The sequence below is a fragment of the Cibotium barometz genome, chromosome 30 (genome assembly GCF_041138505.1).
Source record: "Cibotium barometz isolate CiBa-2024 chromosome 30, ASM4113850v1, whole genome shotgun sequence".
Lineage (NCBI taxonomy): Eukaryota > Viridiplantae > Streptophyta > Polypodiopsida > Cyatheales > Cibotiaceae > Cibotium > Cibotium barometz.
In genome coordinates this window covers 7545737-7567753 of record NC_141075.1, presented here as the reverse complement: position 1 = coordinate 7567753, position 22017 = coordinate 7545737, and the positions used below count along the sequence as shown (strand labels likewise).

Sequence of the window (22017 nt, the reverse complement as noted above, 5' to 3'; positions counted from 1 at the left end):
GCAAGCAGGTGCTTTGTGGAGCAAGCTAGAGTGATCTTGTTTGTCAAGAAAAAAGATAGGTCTTCTCATTTGTATGTCGATTATCGTGCACTCAATAAGCTGGCTATCAAGAGTAGATTCCTGATGCCTCGAATAGATTATATTCTCGAGAGGCTGAATGCGGCTAAGGTGTTATCGAAACTCGATTTAAAGAGTGGGTACCACCAAGTGAGGATTGTGGAGGGGAACATCCCCAAGACAGCCTTTCGTATGGAACGGGCCCACTTTGATTTTGTGGTCATGCTGTTTGGCTTGACGAATGGAACGGGCCCACTTTGAATTTGTGGTCATGCTGTTTGGCTTGACGATTGGAACGGGCCCACTTTGAATTTGTGGTCATGCTGTTTGGCTTGACGAATGCCCTAGCTACATTCAACCGTATGATGATGCGTGTTTTTTGGGAATTAATTGGAAAGTGTGTTCATATTTCTAGACGACGTACTGGTATTTTCAACTACGGTTGAGCGACATGACATTGATGTGGAGAAAGTCCTTAAGTTGCTGGAAAGCAACGAGCTCTACGTCAATGAGAAGAAGTCGGAATTTTATTTGTTCCAGGTGCATTACCTTGGATACATAATTAGTGCAGAAGGCATTCGACTTGATCTGGCTAAGGTGGCCGAGATTATCAATTGGGAAGTACCTCAGACAACTTATGACACCAGATCCTTTGTGGGTATATGCCAAGCATACTCCACTCGCATAGACAAGTTTTATGACCTCTTGGCGGATCTCACTGATCTGCTAAAGGGTGTCAAGACAAGAAGGCAACAGATTCGAATGACTCCACGAGTGTTGGAGGCATTCAAGAACCTCAAGGTGGCTTTATCCGAAGCGCCTTGTTTAGCACTTGCCTCGTGGGACGAGCCATTTCAAGTGATCACCAATGCAAGTAACATCGCAATTGATGGTGTATTACAACAGAATGGTCATACAGTAGCTTACATGTCTCGTAAGTTACTTCCCGCAGAGAAGAATTACTCAGTCTACAATCGTGAACTCCTTGCAGTTATGCAGGCCTTGAAACATTGGAAACATTTTCTTTATGGCCGTGACTTTGAGATTCGCACTAACCATCAGGAATTACGCTGGATTCAGACAATGCAAAGTGCACAATGGAGTGACCGACAACACCGCTTGAGCCAGACATTCAAGCAATTTGGTGGTATGATTGGGTACCTTCCAGGAAAGGCCAATCTAGTGGCTAATGCTTTGAGCAGGAAGGGACAAGTGACTTTGATTCAGACCACTAGACTCGACCTTGTTGGTAAGGGACTAGACGACATGAAGCACACGTACGTGGATTCCAAGGAATTTGGTACTCAGTGGGAACAAGCATTGCATGCCACAAGACCATGCCACTTTCTGATACGTGATGGTTGGCTTTTCTACAAAGGCCGACTGTGTGTCATGAAGTCTTTCAGGGCAACTCTGTTAGCAGTCATCTCTTGTCTGTATATTTACACCAGGGCTTCTGTTGTGGGTGTGCCCGCCCGATTTAGGTGTTTTATCATTTTTTCCCACTCTCCATATTTTTCCTCTATTTTTACCAAGTGTGGGAGACTATCCTGTGGTTTTGGGATTGATCCAGGTGATGGCCGACTGCACTTGCTGCTTCCCGTCTCTCTCTGTGGCTGGCCGACTTCACACGTGTGCTGGCCGACTGACAGGAGCTGGCCGACTGGGATTTTCAGCAAGTCGGGTGTCTTGATGCTGTCGGCTGTCTTTGCTACTAGCTCCGTCAGTTGGACGGGAACAACTATGGCATATGGAAGGTAATGATGGAATCTGTTTTGGAGTCTTACGACCTTGCTGATGGAATCTGATTTGGAGTCTTACGACCTTGCTGATTTCATTGTTGTTGGGGTTCCATGACCGGAGTTAGAGGAAGGGGAGTTGCCCTCGATTCGGAAGGAATGCGAGGCACAGGCACAGTTATGGGATCGTGTCAATGCCAGGGTCCGTTCTTTCATTTTCCTCTACTGCACACCGCAAGTAATCAAGCATATGACGGTGGCCAGAGGTATACGGCAACATTTGGCTTCTCTCTATAACAGGGTATCACCCATGAAGAGGATCTCCTTGGAAGTACAGATGCGGGTGATGAATCCTGCAAAGTCGTCGACGATGCGGAAGCACATCAACAAGCTGCACGCTCAAGGCAGAGAGGACCTGTAATGATTGTGGCGAGAAAGGCCACTATTGGAGGCAATGTCCCAAGCGGAGCACCGAGAAGGGTGCAGATTCCTCAGTAGCAACCGTGAAGACTCTAGCCTTTGTGCACCTGGAGGTGATGGACACCAATGTTTCATTTTCTTCGGGCAAGGAGGAGGTTGGGGGACTCTCCACTACAGATACTCGGGAGTGGATTTTTAGACAGTGGTGCTTCCAAGCACATGACTCCTTCCCGTTCGGCTTTACAGAATCTCTGCAGGTATTCTGGTCACATCCTTATTGGGGATACATCCACTATCCCAATTCATGGTGAGGGCAGGTTGGAGATAGTTCCCAATGGCCGAGGGGGAAAGCACTCCTCCCAAGTGTTGTACGTTCCATCGCTTGGTTTTCATCTGTTAACAGTGCATCAGGTTTGCAAGACTGGCATACGGGTGGAGTTTGATGAGCATTTTGTTGCTCTCCGAGACAAGGCAACAAGCCAAGTAGTTTGGGAAGGCGGAGTGGAGAATGGAGTTTACAAACTTTCAGCACTCTCTCTCCCAGGCCCTCAGTTTTGTGATGAGTGGCAGTCTGGTGCAGGCTTTCCCGGACCAGATGGTGGATAGCTTGCCAGATCATGGCAGTAGTTGGCAGGAACTTTCGAGTACAAATGTTGGTAGTTCTTGTGTTCGTCAGTCAAAGGAAACTTTCTAGGTAACCTATGCTCTGATGTCTCGTAGCATTCGAGACAAAGAAAATCCTGTAGTTGAGGAAGATCTTTCCACGGAGACCTTTTGGAAAGCCATGCAGGTGACAGTTGATTACTTACAAAAGGAGGTGGATGTTGCACATTCTCTAGGCTTTGTGGTTCTGGGTTCAGAGGGAGTGGTTTACAGGTTTTCGAAGACCTTAAGTGGTCTTCAGCAGGTTTCCAAGACTTGGCATCCCACCGTAATAGGTGTTGATCCTTGTGAGCAATATGATGCCTCATTCACTCGGAAGCAAAATGGTTCATTGATCTGGTTGCTGAATACCAAATTGGACAGGCGCTTCCTGATGAGGCTGTTGAGCTCATGTTTGCAGAGGACTCTTTGGGAGGCAGGATTGCGTATCTTGTGGTTTCTGCAGCATGCGAAGGATCTTGGACTCTTTTACACAGGAGGGGAATTGATGGATGGAGTCAGACTCCACGGTCGGAGTGACTAAGATTGGGGAGGAGAGCCAGACACGAGGACCTTGACATCGGGCTGCTAAATTTTCCCTTGACTCAAGAGCAGTTTCAAGGAGCAGTAAGAGACAGCCATCTATTGCCTTGTCGTCGACAGAGGCAGAGTACTGGGCTGATTGTGGTGCTGCTTGCAAGGAGGTGAGGTTGCAAAGGTTACTTGGCAGGATTGGGTTTCCACTACTGGAACCCACAATCATCCAAAGGCAGCATCCAAAGGCAGTAAAGATTGTTGCTGATGACATCTTGCTAGAGTTCTATTCGACGGAGGACAGTGCGGTGAACCTCTTCACGAAGTCTCTATCTCAGGCTTTGCTCCGGCGGCACTCCATCAGCTCCCTGGAGTTGGTTCCACATCCAGGAGCTAAGAGGGGGTGTTAGCAGTCATCTCCTGTCTGTATATTTACACCAAGGCTTTTGTTGTGGGTGTGCCCGCCCGATTTAGGTGTTTTCTCATTTTCCCCACTCTCCATATTTTTTTTCCTATTTCTACCCGGTGTGGGAGGCTATCCTGTAGTTCTGGGATTGATCCAGGTGATGGCGAACTGCTCTTGCTGCTTCCTGTCTCCCTTTGTGGCTGGCCGACTTCACACGTGTGCTGGCCAACTAATAGGAGCTGGCAAACTGGGATTTTCAGCAAGTCGGGTGTCTTTTAATGCTAGCTGCCGACTGGAGCATAGGGGCCACATAAAATGAATGGCCCCTTGCCCCCACACATGTTGTAATCAGTTTTCGGGATTTTCTTGTGAATATATAGCAGAGTTACACACCTCTCTCTCTCTCTCCTTCTCTATTGCTATGTTTTTCTGCAATGCACTTGCTCTTGAGTTTTCAGATTTTGTCTTCATCTCCGCTGCATATTCTGACAAGCTTTTCTCCATGATGCTCATGACACCATTACTGGTGGTCATAGGGGCATGAATACGACTTTGGAGAAATTGGAACGGCAATATTATTGGCCAAAGATGAGAGATGTGTTTTCATGTGTACAACGCTGTGATATTTGTCAAAAGGTGAATGCTCCTCGTGGAAAGAAGATAGGGTTATTACAGCAAGGGACCTTTCCAAGATATTTCGATGGACTTTGTCACGAATCTGCCTCCCAGTCCAAGTAAGCGTACTACTCAGTGCTTAACTATACTTGATAGATTTAGCAAATTTATTATACTTCTTCCATGCAGGGCCAATGTGACCACTGAAGATGTTGCCGAGTTGTTCATACAGCATAGGTACTCGATTGGCGGGATTCCTAGGACTATAGTGTCAAACTGAGATGCCAAGTTTACCAGTCATTTTTGGAGAGCATTGTTTAATAACTTTGGTACTAAAGTGAATTTTTCCAATGCATTTCACCCACTGACAGACGGCCAGACAAAGATCTACAACCAATTGGCCTTTGATGTGCTGAAGTGTTATGTCCACGATCAGCAAGGTAAGTGGGAATCATATTTGCCTTCAGTTCAAGCTATTTTGAATGATTCTTTTTCTTCAGCTATTGGCAGGACTCCATGTGAGGCAGCATTTGGAAGACCATTCCAGTCGCTATTGACCAAGACCTCATCTTCAATGCCTGAAGTAAACAGGGTGACAGAGTCTTACCAAGAGATTTTAGAGTCAGTAAAAGACAAGTTGGCTAAAACGCAAGAGGCCTAAACTCGACAGACCAATAAAGACCGAAGGGATATGAAGTTTTCGGGAGGGGATTGGGTTTATCTTCGGATTATGAAGCAAAGGTTGAATCAGGTGCGCAAACAACGCCCAAAGTTGTCTTTCAGAAGCTTCGGACCTTTTCCCATCCAGAGAAAGATTAACGAGGTTTCAATGAAGTTGAAGTTGAAGCTACCTCCGAGTTGGACGATGCACGATGTGTTTCACGTCAGTTGGTTAAAGCCATATGCAAGTCCTATCTCTTCAGGAGTTAAAGACGAGGCAATACCGGATATTATTAATCAAGCTGAAGTTATGGTTCTAGAATAGATCCTTTTGCACCATTTCAAGCATGGCTCAAGCCAAAGACAAAGACACTTCCTCACAAAGTTTCAGGACCGAGGGACCCACGAAACGGTATGGCCTGACAAAGAGTTTTTCAACAACTATCCGACATTGCTGACAGATTATTTGGAGGCTATGCAACTTCCATCAAGTTAAGCAGAAGGGGATGTCATGTGCATCCCGCATTTGGATACCATGTAGACGTATATGTACATAAGGTGCAGGACCTGGGATGGAAAACCGGTCCCATGTGAGCCCAGTTCGAGACAAGTTAGCCAAGGTTCCATCCTAGTCGTCCGAGGTCAGGTCTGCATTGTCCTGCACATGAGTCCAAGGTCAGGTTTGCATTGTCCTGCACATGAAACAGTGTCAGTCCGCGCTGTGAGTCTCCCTCTGGAATGATGTCAACGGTTCTGTGTATTTGGTATGATACTGTATGCCAAATCACTGTGTAGTCCTTGGAGTGCTGAGATATTCGATTCGTCGCCTTTCTTCGCCCGACAAAAGTCTTCAAGAGGATGAAGAGAACCTTGGGAAAGCTTCCCCTATGGTTCAAGCTTCCCCTATGGTTCAACTTGAGAAAGGAGGACTGAAATTAAGATTTTCAGTAAAAAGACCAGAAATTACAGCAATAAAGAGATTTATAAATTAGTGCTAACTCCTAAGGCTAGGTTTATGACCAATACTTACCACCTGTCACATGCCACATAACCATGTCAGCAGACAGTTTCACACGCACGGTTCACAGGCGGGGCATCCCCTTACCCAGAACTACACATTGGTCAAGCAAGCATGAAAACAACATGCAATTTCAATTGCAAGCAAGCACATAAAGATGCTATGCAATGCAGCATTGGTATGGACAATCACCGTTCATGAGACTATACCAAAATAGACGTGCTCCAAGCAAGTACACGACGTACCAGACCCAATAGAACACCAATCCACCAAGGCTTTTCGGGCATGTACACGAAGGCACAAGTCCCAACGGAAAGCCAAGTCCACAGTATCACATGAGTGGCATCAATCCCTGACATAAACAACTGCCATGGACACCATTCCAATGTACATACATGATAAGAAAGCACGGGTGGACCAATTGGGTGGCCAAATGGTGACATCCCTCCCGGCTTCTAAATAGTTGTCCGCAACTGAAAAACATCCAAATATGTCTGAAGCACATGCAGGCAATCTCTGAAGAACTCTTCATCTAGCCATTTAGCATCAATGGGAAGATAGTTCTTAAACTTCACAAGGTAACGCCTCACAACTTTGCCTGCGGCAAGCTTGCGTTCCTTGTGATACACAATCTGTTCTGGCTGCAAGATCTCCTCAAGCTCATCCACTTCAGGTGGATCCTCAATGACCGTTTTACTGGGCTCCGGCCCTACATACTTGCGAAGGAGACTCACATGAAAAGCATTGTGTATGTGCCAATGACTAGGTAATGCCAATCTGAAAGCCACTTCATTGATCTTCTTGATCACTCAAAAAGGCCCATAGTACCTGGTTGCAAGCTTAGGATATGCACCCTCTTTGCCAGGCCTCTTTGCAAGTCTTGCTTTCTCAAATTTTAGCAATACCGAATCATTCTCTTAAACATCCAATTGCATCCACTCTTGAGATCAATTCGGCTAAAGCATGCCGATTCATCGAACTTGTCAAGGATGTCGTCTATGCGTGGAATCGAAAATCGATTCTTGATGGTAAGCTAATTCACACACATACGAAAGGATCCATCCTTCTTTTGAACCAAGAGGACGAGTGAACAATATGGGGAAGAGCATAGCTAAACCAAACCCTTCTCAAGAAGCTCATTCACTTGCTTCATGATCTCCTCTTTTTGTGATGCACTTACACGATAGGCTGGCCTATTAGGCAGTGAGCTACCAGGCACAAGATCAATGCGATGATCTTCCGGTCGTACCGGTGGCAACTCTTTTGGTAACTCATCAGCAAAACAATCATTGTGCTCTTGCAAAAATTTCAGCCTATCATTACTAAGAGTGTTTACATGTACATTATTTTCCTCAACATGATCTCGTACAAAAATCAAGTACGCAAAAACACTCTTTTTCATTGCTTCCTTAATTTGTACATGAGATACAAGGGGAATGCTATCACCCTCTTCACCAATATCAATTACATGCTCTCGGCATTCATGCATGAAGGTGATCTTGTTGGTCTTGTAAGCCTTGCACATATCAAATACGTGTATGCCAAGGCTTTCCAAGCAATACATCACAGCCATTCAAAGGCGCCATAAGAAAATCCTCATAAACAAATAGCCTTGAATGTGTATGCGCAACTTGCCAAAAATAGGCATGACCTGCACTTCTCTACCAACAAAGACAGCCCCTGCTTCAATTTGAGGACCCATGTCCTCCACTTCAATACCCACGGCAGCTGCCATCTGTGTGGATATGAAATTTTCAGATGCACAATCATCAAACATGAACAAAGCAGACTGATCCTTGAGTTGTCCCCAAGCTTTACATACAATCTTGTCTTTGCTATCATGTGAAGTGTTGCCCTGCACATCCGGAACCATATGCACATTAGGCTTTGATGCATTTGCATTATCACGCTTCTTCTTGTTTGGGCATGCCTTTGCAATATGCTGGGTGCTACCACAAGTAAAGAATTTCCCCTCACTCATATATTGCTTTTTCTGCTCCGGAGTGAGACCATAGTCTCTCAATTTGAAGGGACGCTTCTTGGTAGTGTTATTTTCAGCCTTTGAACCATTTTATCTTGGTTTTGGTCCTTTTTAGGCGGCTGTCCATCATTTTGCAGGTTTTGGACAGCCCTCTCTTTGCCTTGAAATGAGGGTTTAGCCTTATTGGATCGACTCAATTTGAGTTCCAATTGCTCGGTGGCGGTGGCGGCTGCGATTAGTTGGTGTAAGGTATGACCAGGATACATTTGTAGTCCCGCTTTGTACATGGGTTGCAATCCTGATTGAAACCTTCTCTTCCTTTCTACCTCGGTGACATGCATAAATGGAGACACCTCCAAAAGCACTTTCCAAAACTTTTGTACATATGCATTTATCGATTCCCCCTCATTTTGCTTCACCTAATCCCACTTCATTGTTATCTCATTCAATGCATTGGGAGGCAAGAATTGAGCATAGAATCTCTCCTTGAACTCTTCCCATGATCTAATAGGATTCGGTGAGAGCTTCTCCGTGAGCCACCAATGGGCAACATTGCCTTTCATAAACATGCTTACATGCCGGATCATGGATTTCTGAGTGAAATCCTCATCACTGAAAGCAATATCAAACTGGGCAATAAAAGCAAGTGCCTTTGAAGCATCATATTTCCCATGATATACATGTATTTTGTTTTTATTGAAATGAATTCAATGTGGTCTCTTATAAGTTATGTCAACAATTTTTTCTTTTGTATATTTCAAGTTAAAAATATACATGCTTTTTCTATTTTGTATAAAACCATTTTGTACCCGTTTCTTACCTTTTATGAAACCCATTTCAAAACGTATGAAACCCGTTTCATACCTGCCGTTTCAGAAACGCCTGGCAACACTGCCTGTAAGCATGAGGCATGGCTGGTCCCTCAACATGCATTGATACATTTTCAGCCATAGCTTCTCCCTCACGTGCACACTCGAAGGCATGAGTGGCATGAGAGATACGCGGAATACCTGCACCAACAGAAAATTGCAGCCCACATGATGCATGTGTTGTGCATGCACATTTTCAGCCGGCAATGGCATTTGACATACATTTTGACCACTACCATAAACATTGTATCCTTCACGGGCTACATGAGGTATTCCTGCATGGCGTGAAGTCACTGATTCCTCCCATAGCATAAAGATTCATCCTCTTAGACATAATTTTTTGTTCGGACACGTGTGGGGATTCCAAGACATGTGGGCCTTTTCTGCATAGGCATCCTTGGTCGAGGTTGAGGTTCAATTCTTCTTGTTGTGCATGGAGAAGAGCCTGCACACGAGTAAGTTCAGCCCTCAAGACTATGGACTCTTCTTCCTGCATCTTCTCTTTGCCACGGGACGGCTGTCCCACATATTCATGTTCCCTATCGTGCACCATATGAGTTTGCTTATCCTGTAAAGCATTGAAAGAAGGCATTTCATTGTCCCTGCCTCTTGTGTTAGCATCTCCAACATTCATTGTATGGCTGTCCATAATGTTCTAAGTGTAGAGATAGCTAGTGTTCACGGGGTCTCTCACGATAGAAGTGAAAGAGAACCGTATGCTCTGATACCAATGTAACTTGGTTGAACACAATGCTAATCAATACACTTAAATACACTCAGATTTGATGGACACTTTCAAATACAAGAAGTAAATTGCTGAATCGACAAGAGACACAATGAGCCGGAACGGCCGACCCCCCCCTCAAATAAAGTATATCGATCTTGGGAGAATCAAGTACATAGTAGTGTCATGGGCATTACTTACCAGATTTCCATACCAATGCATATGAATACAGTATTGCAAACAAGTGGTTGTCGTTGTAGACTTGCAATCCACACTACCCTCTCAAGTGCCCATGTTCCCTACCATCTGCTCTCTATTGTTCCACCAACACATGGTAGCAACAATCTGCAAGAGAGCACGTAGGACAAGAGAACACTACACAGGGTATGTGATCTTGTAATCCGGTTCCTCCCTCCTGCTACTTGCTTCCATATTTAAGCGTAAAAGCTTACCAATAGCAAGTAGAGTCGATGACAGCGGAAGTCTTCGCGCAATGGAAGTCCTTGGAATGTCGAGATATTCGATTTGCCTTTCTTCGTGACAAAAGTCTTCAAAAGGATATAGAGAAACCTTGGGAAAGCTTCCCCTATGGTTCAACTTGAGAAAGAAGGGCTGAAATTAGGGTTTTCAGCAAAAAGACCAAAAATTACAGCAATAAAGAGAGCTTTTTTACTGAATTTCAGTCATTGGGAGTGTGTTGGAGAGTGATTAGCATTCGGAAACACTCTTGGAAGCTTGAAAATCACCTTAGCAAGCTTGGAAATGGAGTCGGGAAGGAGAATGTGCAGAAAATGCAGCCCAACAGCCCTCATGAAGGAAGCGCCAATCTCTAGAGAGAGGAGGAGAGAGGTGCTGAGTTGTCCACTGTAGGTGGCAAGCAGGTGCTTTGTGGAGCAAGCTAGAGTGATCTTGTTTGTCAAGAAAAAAGATAGGTCTTCTCATTTGTATGTCGATTATCGTGCACTCAATAAGCTGGCTATCAAGAGTAGATTCCTGATGCCTCGAATAGATTATATTCTCGAGAGGCTGAATGCGGCTAAGGTGTTATCGAAACTCGATTTAAAGAGTGGGTACCACCAAGTGAGGATTGTGGAGGGGAACATCCCCAAGACAGCCTTTCGTATGGAACGGGCCCACTTTGATTTTGTGGTCATGCTGTTTGGCTTGACGAATGGAACGGGCCCACTTTGAATTTGTGGTCATGCTGTTTGGCTTGACGAATGCCCTAGCTACATTCAACCGTATGATGATGCGTGTTTTTTGGGAATTAATTGGAAAGTGTGTTCATATTTCTAGACGACGTACTGGTATTTTCAACTACGGTTGAGCGACATGACATTGATGTGGAGAAAGTCCTTAAGTTGCTGGAAAGCAACGAGCTCTACGTCAATGAGAAGAAGTCGGAATTTTATTTGTTCCAGGTGCATTACCTTGGATACATAATTAGTGCAGAAGGCATTCGACTTGATCTGGCTAAGGTGGCCGAGATCATCAATTGGAAAGTACCTCAGACAACTTATGACATCAGATCCTTTGTGGGTATATGCCAAGCATACTCCACTCGCATAGACAAGTTTTATGACCTCTTGGCGGATCTCACCTATCTGCTAAAGGATGTCAAGACAAGAAGGCAACAGATTCGAATGACTCCACGAGTGTTGGAGGCATTCAAGAACCTCAAGGTGGCTTTATCCGAAGCGCCTTGTTTAGCACTTGCCTCGTGGGACGAGCCATTTCAAGTGATCACCAATGCAAGTAACATCGCAATTGATGGTGTATTACAACAGAATGGTCATACAGTAGCTTACATGTCTCGTAAGTTACTTCCCGCAGAGAAGAATTACTCAATCTACAATCGTGAACTCCTTGCAGTTATGCAGGCCTTGAAACATTGGAAACATTTTCTTTATGGCCGTGACTTTGAGATTCGCACTAACCATCAGGAATTACGCTGGATTCAGACAATGCAAAGTGCACAATGGAGTGACCGACAACACCGCTTGAGCCAGACATTCCAGCAATTTGGTGGTATGATTGGGTACCTTCCAGGAAAGGCCAATCTAGTGGCTAATGCTTTGAGCAGGAAGGGACAAGTGACTTTGATTCAGACTACTAGACTCGACCTTGTTGGTATGGGACTAGACGACATGAAGCACACGTACGTGGATTCCAAGGAATTTGGTACTCAGTGGGAACAAGCATTGCATGCCACAAGACCATGCCACTTTCTGATATGTGATGGTTGGCTTTTCTACAAAGGCCGACTGTGTGTCATGAAGTCGTTCAGGGCAACTCTGTTAGCAGTCATCTCTTGTCTGTATATTTACACCAGGGTTTCTGTGTGCCCGCCCGATTTAGGTGTTTTATCATTTTTTCCCACTCTCCATATTTTTCCCCTATTTTTACCAAGTGTGGGAGACTATCCTGTGGTTTTGGGATTGATCCAGGTGATGGCCGACTGCTCTTGCTGCTTCTCGTCTCTCTCTGTGGCTGGCCGACTTCACACGTGTGCTGGCCGACTGACGGGAGCTGGCCGACTGACGGGAGCTGGCCGACTGGGATTTTCAGCAAGTCGGGTGTCTTGATGCTGTCGGCTGTCTTTGCTACTAGCTGTCTAGATCATAGGGGCCATATAAAATGGCCCCTTGCCCCCACACACATGTATTCAGTTTCTAGGATTTTCTTGTGTATATATAGCAGAGGTACACACCTCTCTCTCTCTCCTTCTCTATTGCTATGTTTTTCTGCAGTGCACTTGCTCTTGAGTTTTCAAATTTTGTCTTCATCTCTGCTGCATATTCTGACATGGTATCAGAGCTCTAGGCTCTTGATAATCTTGGGAACTGTGTGAGCAAGACGGGGGCTGTTTTGTAGCTGATTGGTGGACTGTTTTGGACCGTTCGGGAAGAGGAGAAGCAAGAGGAAAGTGGACTGATTTGCTGGACAGCCACTTGCAGGTTTAAGTTCTTCATTTTTCCCACCCACCCACCCTTTTCAATTACACCCCACAATGGCAAATTTACTTGAGATGGCTGAGAGGCATGTGAAGATCCCAACACTCCCCACGTTCCTAGTGGACCGTCAGTTGGACGGGAACAACTATGGCATATGGAAGGTAATGATGGAATCTGTTTTGGAGTCTTACGACCTTGCTGATGGAATCTATTTTGGCGTCTTACGACCTTGCTGATTTCATTGTTGTTGGGGTTCCATGACCGGAGTTAGAGGAAGGGGAGTTGCCCTCGATTCGGAAGGAATGCGAGGCACAGGCACAGATATGGGATCGTGTCAATGCCAGGGTCCGTTCTTTCATTTTCCTCTACTGCACACCGCAAGTAATCAAGCATATGACGGTGGCCAGAGGTATACGGCAACATTTGGCTTCTCTCTATAACAAGGTATCACCCATGAAGAGGATCTCCTTGGAAGTACAGATGCGGGTGATGAATCCTGCAAAGTCGTCGACGATGCGGAAGCACATCAACAAGCTGCACGCTCAAGGCAGAGAGGACCTGTAATGATTGTGGCGAGAAAGGCCACTATTGGAGGCAATGTCCCAAGCGGAGCACCGAGAAGGGTGCAGATTCCTCAGTAGCAACCGTGAAGACTCTAGCCTTTGTGCACCTGGAGGTGATGGACACCAATGTTTCATTTTCTTCGGGCAAGGAGGAGGTTGGGGGACTCACCACTACAGATACTCGGGAGTGGATTTTTAGACAGTGGTGCTTCCAAGCACATGACTCCTTCCCGTTCGGCTTTACAGAATCTCTGCAGGTATTCTGGTCACATCCTTATTGGGGATACATCCACTATCCCAATTCATGGTGAGGGCAGGTTGGAGATAGTTCCCAATGGCCGAGGGGGAAAGCACTCCTCCCAAGTGTTGTACGTTCCATCGCTTGGTTTTCATCTATTATCAGTGCATCAGGTTTGCAAGACTGGCATACGGGTGGAGTTTGATGAGCATTTTGTTGCTCTCCGAGACAAGGCAACAAGCCAAGTAGTTTGGGAAGGCGGAGTGGAGAATGGAGTTTACAAACTTTCAGCACTCTCTCTCCCAGGCCCTCAGTTTTGTGATGAGTGGCAGTCTGGTGCAGGCTTTCCCGGACCAGATGGTGGATAGCTTGCCAGATCATGGCAATAGTTGGCAGGAACTTTCGAGTACAAATGTTGGTAGTTCTTGTGTTCGTCAGTCAAAGGAAACTTTCTAGGTAACCTATGCTCTGATGTCTCGTAGCATTCGAGACAAAGAAAATCCTGTAGTTGAGGAAGATCTTTCCACGGAGACCTTTTGGAAAGCCATGCAGGTGACAGTTGATTACTTACAAAAGGAGGTGGATGTTGCACATTCTCTAGGCTTTGTGGTTCTGGGTTCAGAGGGAGTGGTTTACAGGTTTTCGAAGACCTTAAGTGGTCTTCAGCAGGTTTCCAAGACTTAGCATCCCACCGTAATAGGTGTTGATCCTTGTGAGCAATATGATTGCCTCATTGACTCGGAAGCAAAATGGTTCATTGATCTGGTTGCTGAATACCAAATTGGACAGGCGCTTCCTGATGAGGCTGTTGAGCTCATGTTTGCAGAGGACTCTTTGGGAGGTAGGATTGCGTATCTTGTGGTTTCTGCAGCATGCGAAGGATCTTGGACTCATTTACACAGGAGGGGAATTGATGGATGGAGTCAGACTCCACGGTCGGAGTGACTAAGATTGGGGAGGAGAGCCAGACATGAGAACCTTGACATCGGGCTGCTAAAGTTTTTCCCTTGACTCAAGAGTAGTTTCAAGGAGCAGTAAGAGACAGCCATCTATTGCCTTGTCGTCGACAGAGGCAGAGTACTGGGCTGATTGTGGTGCTGCTTGCAAGGAGGTGAGGTTGCAAAGGTTACTTGGCAGGATTGGGTTTCCACTACTGGAACCCACAATCATCCAAAGGCAGTTTGTTCGTGAAAAGATTGTTGCTGATGACATCTTGCTAGAGTTCTATTCGACGGAGGACAGTGCAGTGAACCTCTTCACGAAGTCTCTATCTCAGGCTTTGCTCCGACGGCACTCCATCAGCTCCCTGGAGTTGGTTCCACATCCAGGAGCTAAGAGGGGGTGTCAGCAGTCATCTCCTGTCTGTATATTTACACCAAGGCTTTTGTTGTGGGTGTGCCCGCCCGATTTAGGTGTTTTCTCATTTTCCCCACTCTCCGTATTTTTTTCCTATTTCTACCCGGTGTGGGAGGCTATCCTGTAGTTCTGGGATTGATCCAGGTGATGGCCAACTGCTCTTACTGCTTCCTGTCTCCCTGTGTGGCTGGCCGACTTCACACGTGTGCTGGCCAACTAATAGGAGCTGGCAAACTGGGATTTTCAGCAAGTCGGGTGTCTTTTAATGCTGGCTGCCGACTGGAGCATAGGGGCCACATAAAATGGCCCCTTGCCCCCACACATGTTGTAATCAGTTTTCGGGATTTTCTTGTGAATATATAGCAGAGTTACACACCTCTCTCTCTCTCTCCTTCTCTATTGCTATGTTTTTCTGCAATGCACTTGCTCTTGAGTTTTCAGATTTTGTCTTCATCTCCGCTGCATATTCTGACAAGCTTTTCTCTATGTTACTCATGACACCATTACTGGTGGTCATAGGGGCATGAATACGACTTTGGAGAAATTGGAACGGCAATATTATTGGCCAAAGATGAGAGATGTGTTTTCATGTGTACAACGCTGTGATATTTGTCAAAAGGTGAATGCTCCTCGTGGAAAGAAGATAGGGTTATTACAGCAAGGGACCTTTCCAAGATATTTCGATGGACTTTGTCACGAATCTGCCTCCCAGTCCAAGTAAGCGTACTACTCAGTGCTTAACTATACTTGATAGATTTAGCAAATTTATTATACTTCTTCCATGCAGGGCCAATGTGACCGCTGAAGATGTAGCCGAGTTGTTCATACAGCATAGGTACCCGATTGGCGGGATTCCTAGGACTATAGTGTCAAACTGAGATGCCAAGTTTACCAGTCATTTTTGGAGAGCATTATTTAATAACTTTGGTACTAAAGTGAATTTTTCCAATGCATTTCACCCACTGACAAACGGCCAGACAAAGATCTACAACCAATTGGCCTTTGATGTGCTGAAGTGTTATGTCCACGATCAGCAAGGTAAGTGGGAATCATATTTGCCTTCAGTTCAAGCAATTTTGAATGATTCTTTTTCTTCAGCTATTGGCAGGACTCCATGTGAGGCAGCATTTGGAAGACCATTCCAGTCGCTATTGACCAAGACCTCATCTTCAATGCCTAAAGTAAACAGGGTGACGGAGTCTTACCAAGAGATTTTAGAGTCAGTAAAAGACAAGTTCGCTAAAACGCAAGAGGCCTAAACTCGACAGACCAATTAAGACCGAAGGGATATAAAGTTTTCGGGAGGGGATTGGGTTTATCTTCAGATTATGAAGCAAAGGTTGAAACAGGTGCGCAAGCAACGCCCAAAGTTGTCTTTCAGAAGCTTCGGACCTTTTCCCATCCAGAGAAAGATTAACGAGGTTTCAATGAAGTTGAAGTTGAAGCTACCTCCGAGTTGGACGATGCACGATGTGTTTCACGTCAGTTGGTTAAAGCCATATGCAAGTCCTATCTCTTCAGGAGTTAAAGACAAGGCAATACCGGATATTATTAATCAAGCTGAAGTTATGTTTCTAGAATAGATCCTTTTGCACCATTTCAAGCATGGCTCAAGCCAAAGACAAAGACACTTCCTCACAAAGTTTCAGGACCGAGGGACCCACGAAACGGTATGGCCTGACAAAGAGTTTTTCAACAACTATCCGACATTGCTGACAGATTATTTGGAGGCTATGCAACTTCCATCAAGTTAAGCAGAAGGGGATGTCATGTGCATCCCGCATTTGGATACCATGTAGACATATATGTACATAAGGTGCAGGACCTGGGATGGAAAACCGGTCCCATGTGAGCCCAGTTCGAGACAAGTTAGCCAAGGTTCCATCCTAGTCGTCCGAGGTCAGGTCTGCATTGTCCTGCACATGAGTCCAAGGTCAGGTTTGCATTGTCCTGCACATGAAACAGTGTCAGTCCGCGCTGTGAGTCTCCCTCTGGAATGATGTCAACGGTTCTGTGTATTTGGTATGATACTGTATGCCAAATCACTGTATGCAACTCTCTACTTTAATGTGAACACAAATGCATTTGGCAAATGGCAACTAACTCAATGGGAACTTTTATTTGGCTATGTGGACGATACGATTTCTAGAGGCCCTTATGTCGTTCATCTCCTTGCAAACCGGAAGTTTGTTCTACAATATATTCAATGGTCAGATAGACCTCCTAAGACTGGCAATACCTTGAGACGAGAGTGTCTTTTGGAGCCGTGCATTCCTTGCTCCTTTGGCTCTCTCCATTCTCCATGGAGAGCTTAATATAGGTTTCAGTCCAAAAATGCAGAACATAATTTATAGGCTGCATCAAGATAGCGCTGTCAAATGCATTTTGGGAAAAGGCTTATCCTCTCTATGGACTTTGGGTAAATCTAATCGACAAGGTTGCCCTGCCCTATTAGTGCCTTGCTCTATGCTATTGCTACTCATCCCTTCTAGACATATATGGATAAGCTCCCTAAAGCTCTTACTAGCCCACTACATGCCAAATTGAGAATAGTTCAATCGATTTTGATAACTTACATTCAATTTTTTCTCCCTCATCCGACATGGTCACAAAAACAAAATCTATCATTTTACGACAAAAAGCATTAAGATCTTTTAGCAAAATTCTCATTATAAGAAGACCACGTCTCCTTAAGTATGAGTTCATATTCATGCTGAAAAATGCATGGAGGGCTTTAAATTTTGAATATCCATAAACATGTTCTAGCACACTAAGCCACTTTGCTTCTAACTTTTCTCACGCAAGAATAGCCTTGAATGCTTATGATTGCAACTCTCTGCTTTAATGTGAACACATGCATAAAGCAAATGGCAGCTAACTCAATGGTACCTTTTATTTGCCTATGTGTAGGGTAAGATTTCTGGATGCCCTTAGGTCTCTTATCGCCTTGCAGTCTAGAAGCTTGTTTTGCAATATATTCAATGGTCGGGTAGACCTCTTGAGAGTGACATTACCTTGAGACAAGAAAGTGTCTTTTGGAGCCATGCATTACCTGCTCCTTTGGCTCTCCATTCCCCAAGGCGAGCTTACTTTCGTACTACAAAAGACATTCGGGTTTGCCAAGATGTTGATGTTGAAGGAAATGTTATGTCCTTACCTCGAGCTCAAAGCCATTGGCAGCTGGATATGCACTACACGCTGTTATGGTGCATGTTACAGGAACAACTACAACCTTGTTCCGGATGGTGAAAGGACAAAGGAGTGAATTTTCCATAGCACAAATCCCAAACCTTGTCCTAGTTTCTCTCTCTCTCAAGTTTCAGCAGCATTAATCTACACCTTGGTTTGTCGATCGAGTTAATAAGATTTGGCTCCTCACTACGACAGCTTGTTGGTGGAAACATAACCTGGAAAAAAAAATGGCATAGTTAATTGCCACTCAAATGTAGATTATTTTTATGGCAATGCTTACGGGGAGTTTTCCCAATTGGAGAGTTTCTTGAAAAATGACACATAGCTACTACGAAGTGCCCTTCTTGTCATTGTGTAAAAAAAACAGCAATGCATCTTCTTTGGTCTTGTCCACAGCCCAAAGTTTCCTTTGGCAAATTTCACTCTTAAATTAAAATTCCCAAGATATTCCTTCTCTAGATTTTTTTAGCTTTTGGTGAATAGTCTTCTAAGTATCATGCACGGCCCTATCTAATTTGGACTATAATTTTGGGCTTTGTGGACAAAGTTGGTTTTTCATTCCCTAAGGCTTGCACACTATCACTACTTTCGTCATTCCTTGCATTAGTCTTTGTTCGACAACATCCATCTACATCAAATCGATGATGGCCAATTGGCTTAATTTTTTCACTATTTTTAACTTATTTGTATGTTCTTCGAGAAGTTCGCCTCACTTTCGAGGGCTTCTTTCTATGTACAGCAAAGCACTAGAACATAGCTTTTTACCCCAAAAAAAAAAGAGTGTGTATGCGCCGCGCGCGCATATGTGTGTGAGAGGGAGAGAGAGAGATGAAATGATGTCTTAAGTTGCATTTAATAGGCTAAGGAAGATGTTATTCAGATAAGCCAAGCTTCAATAAGGTATCATTCTAATATAATCTTAAGCCATCTAAACTGACTCAAATTTTGGAATGAAAAGCATAAAATCTGTGCAAGATCTTGGCACTAATCATCTTACCTACTGTAAGCTGAAGGACATTCTCAAACTCAAACTGTAGATTGTAAAGACCTTGCAGAATTCGTGCTTCTTGATCACCCTGAAGATATGGCATATTGAATAAAACTGCATGCTCAACCACCTGCCTGCAGTTCACACAATAAAGCTGACACCACGTTATTTCAAGATGACTCAGCTAAAAAGTTCTGAGAGCTTTGCCACACACAAGCACGTGCGAAATGCAAACATCTAATGCAAGGACTTGCATAAATGGGTCACGTTCCGAGAACAGTACTACGATACAGTGATAGCTGCCAACTCCCAGATTATCATACATAGAACTCTGCATCTTGCAGTTATAACACAAGTAACCTCTCGGCACTTTCAGAAATGAACCAGGAGAGAAAGGTAGGGCAAATAGTAGAGCCACATTGAAACAAAGATATAGCAAGAGCTCCACATTTAGCACTCACATGTTCTTACAATAGTCCGAAAATGCAATGTGCAACTTATGGAGCCAAAACTGAATTTAAAACTAGAGTTACATGGGCTACATTACTTCTCAGTCACTGTAGAATAAGAGAACCAGGCATGCCCATTGCCAGAGGACTGCCTACATACCCTACTTCCCAAATCTCATGAGACATCTAAACCTAGAAAAATTGTGCATGTTCAGTCCACATGGAAAAATCAGAAATTCAAATTGCAAAAAGACTGAAAACCTCGGAGTGTGGTTACTGATCTTCTTAAAACCCCCCTTGATGACACGAATGTTTTTCAAGTCTTCCAACACCAAAGTAACTCTGCGGCAACAAAAACTTTGGCAATTAATGCGAAACACAAAACCTTACATATACTATATGTACTCAAGAACAGTTGTTTAGCATTAGAAATACTATACCTTGAATGCATGGCTTCTGTATTGGCCATATCAGTACCAGTGCATCAAAGGGTATGGGTTGGAAGGTTCCTGAAGGAATGTGGAGCAAAAAAAAGGGCAATCAAAAGCCAGCCACTACAGCCATTTAAGTGAGCACAGAACTTTAAGTTACTTGAATGTATGAGGAGTGAACACTGCATTGAAAAGCATGTGTATGCAGCACTTCACAGCAAAGTAGCATGCAAAGAAAGCTTCATCCCTGTATGCTGGAAGTTGAGCATTTCAATCGAATCCTCAATGTGAGTACTGTCTCAAACAAAATTCATGCAATACACAGCTCTACTATGAATTTTTTTAGTGCAACGCACTAACTTGTCAAAGCATTGTACACTAGGGCGGAGCTGGCAGAATCTGAATGCAGAACCCAATCCTTGCTCTGTGTGGATGAAAACAGGGAAAGTATTGAGTTTTCAGAGAGAAGCCACTTCTCTATAACAAAACCATGATACTTCCAATGAGTCCAAAATCCTCACCCTTGCCCTTCCACGGAGAGATGCAAGCAAGCATTTAAATTTCCAGCACAAAACAGAAACGAAACAGTGGCACACCTACAGCACAGGCCTACACTTAAAGCTTTCAGCTGGGTAATCGGAAGCGCTCTCCAAGAGGCAACCTCCCAGTTGAAAAAAAAAAAAAAAACGTACCCTGCAACAAAAGTGTTGCAAAACCCTGCCTATTGCATTACACCGTCCCATCCTTCCACATCGCGGGTCCAAAAACAAAAGTGATAATAATAAAATCCTCTATTTTTTCACAGCACGGAGAAATTTATGTTTCACCATGAAGTCATGCAAAAATTTTGCAGCAAAGCTACGTACGAGGTCCACAATCGATACCAAAACCTACCTTCTCTCAATAACACGCACAGTGGGCAAGGCAAGAGGCACTGTTCAAGGTCTAAATGAAGAGCTTGAGCAAAACCCTACCTTTACAAAGCACGAGGATGCTGATAGCAAGGAATCACGAGGGCAGTAATAAAGAAGAGAGAGACAGACCTGTAAGATCTAGTGATTGGCAAGGCGACGTGCAATCCGTTTCTTGGCGTTGGAGGCAGTTAATGCGGTGCACTTAGAGCGCTGGTGTCGGCAACTGTTCCAGACAGTCATCGCCATAGCTTTGTGGTCCACAGCGAATCTCAGTAAAAGTGTGGCTGGGCGTTACCACAAGGCCTCTGTCTTCTGGAGACTGGAACCTGCACACAAAGCAATCGCGGCTTGATTGATGGTTTAACTGCAACCAGGGTTGACAATTTGAAGGGTGGTAATTTTTTTATTTTTTACTTTTTTTGTGGGGGGGGGGGGGGGGGGGGGAATAAGAAGGGTATCTCTATTCTCTATCTCTATCTCTATCTCTTCTCTCTATATATAACATGGCTTCCATTTACATGTCACTTGTCCAAATTTTTAGGCATGTAAATGGAAGCTGCCTAGTCTCTCTCGCCCTCCATGTGTACACTGCATGCAGCTTGGGCCACCACCACTACAAGGTAATGCCGCCCCTCTCAATTGCAAGTCAGGCTGATGCAGCACCGCCCCTCTCTCTCGTAGGTTGTAGCCGGTCTCTCTCGCAAAATCTCTCGCCCTCCACGTGTACACTGCATGCAGGTTGGGCCACCACCACTGCAATGCAACGCCGCTCCTCTCCATTGCAGGTCAGGTTGATGCAACGCCACCCCTCTCTCGTAGGTTATAGCCGCCTTCTTTATTGCTTACGTGGCTAGCTTCACCATTTGAATATACGACCAGCTGGTATGTTTCTCCTCTACGCGTTGATGTTGTTTCTGCACCTCAGCTAGTATGTTTCCCCTCTCTCTCTCTCTCTCTCTCTCTCTCTCTCTCTCTCTCTCTCTCTCTCTCTCTCTCTCTCTCTCTCTCTCTCTTGCTGCTACATGTAAGTTTCCTCTCTCTCTCTCTCTCTCTCTCTCTCTCTCTCTCTCTCTCTCTCTCTCTCTCTCTCTCTCTCTCTCTCTCTCTCTCTCTCTCTCTCTCACGCTTCGACTGCTGCAGGGCTGTTGAGACGTTCATGTTTTTGCAGGCTCTGAGGTGGTGAACCTCCTCGCTGTCTCTGCGAGCTATTGTGTCTCTCCTTCACGCTTTTTTTGCTCCTGGTTGTCCACGTCCTGCTGTTGCTGCT

At 44.8% G+C, this 22017-nt stretch overlaps 1 protein-coding gene across 7 annotated transcripts in view; it reads right to left on the bottom strand.

Annotated features, from left to right (window-relative positions):
* LOC147621112 (uncharacterized) overlaps window positions 1-21117 on the bottom strand; it is a 31500-nt gene extending 10383 nt beyond the window's left edge. For 2 of the 7 annotated variants that reach the window (XM_086823836.1, XM_086823842.1), the window contains exons 1-4: window positions 20731-20858; window positions 19846-19914; window positions 19667-19747; window positions 18966-19090 (exon numbers count right to left, since the gene is read on the bottom strand). In XM_086823836.1, the coding sequence (XP_086679962.1) occupies window positions 18966-19090; window positions 19667-19747; window positions 19846-19874 (235 nt within the window). In that variant the 5' untranslated portion in view covers window positions 19875-19914; window positions 20731-20858. Of the gene's footprint in view, window positions 1-18965; window positions 19091-19666; window positions 19748-19845; window positions 19915-20196; window positions 20261-20357; window positions 20488-20528; window positions 20664-20730; window positions 20859-20879 lie in introns of those variants that run through there. The other 5 variants (XM_086823838.1, XM_086823837.1, XM_086823841.1 and 2 more) reach the window with 5 other exon arrangements.
* Between the last annotated feature and the right edge of the window lie 900 nt (window positions 21118-22017).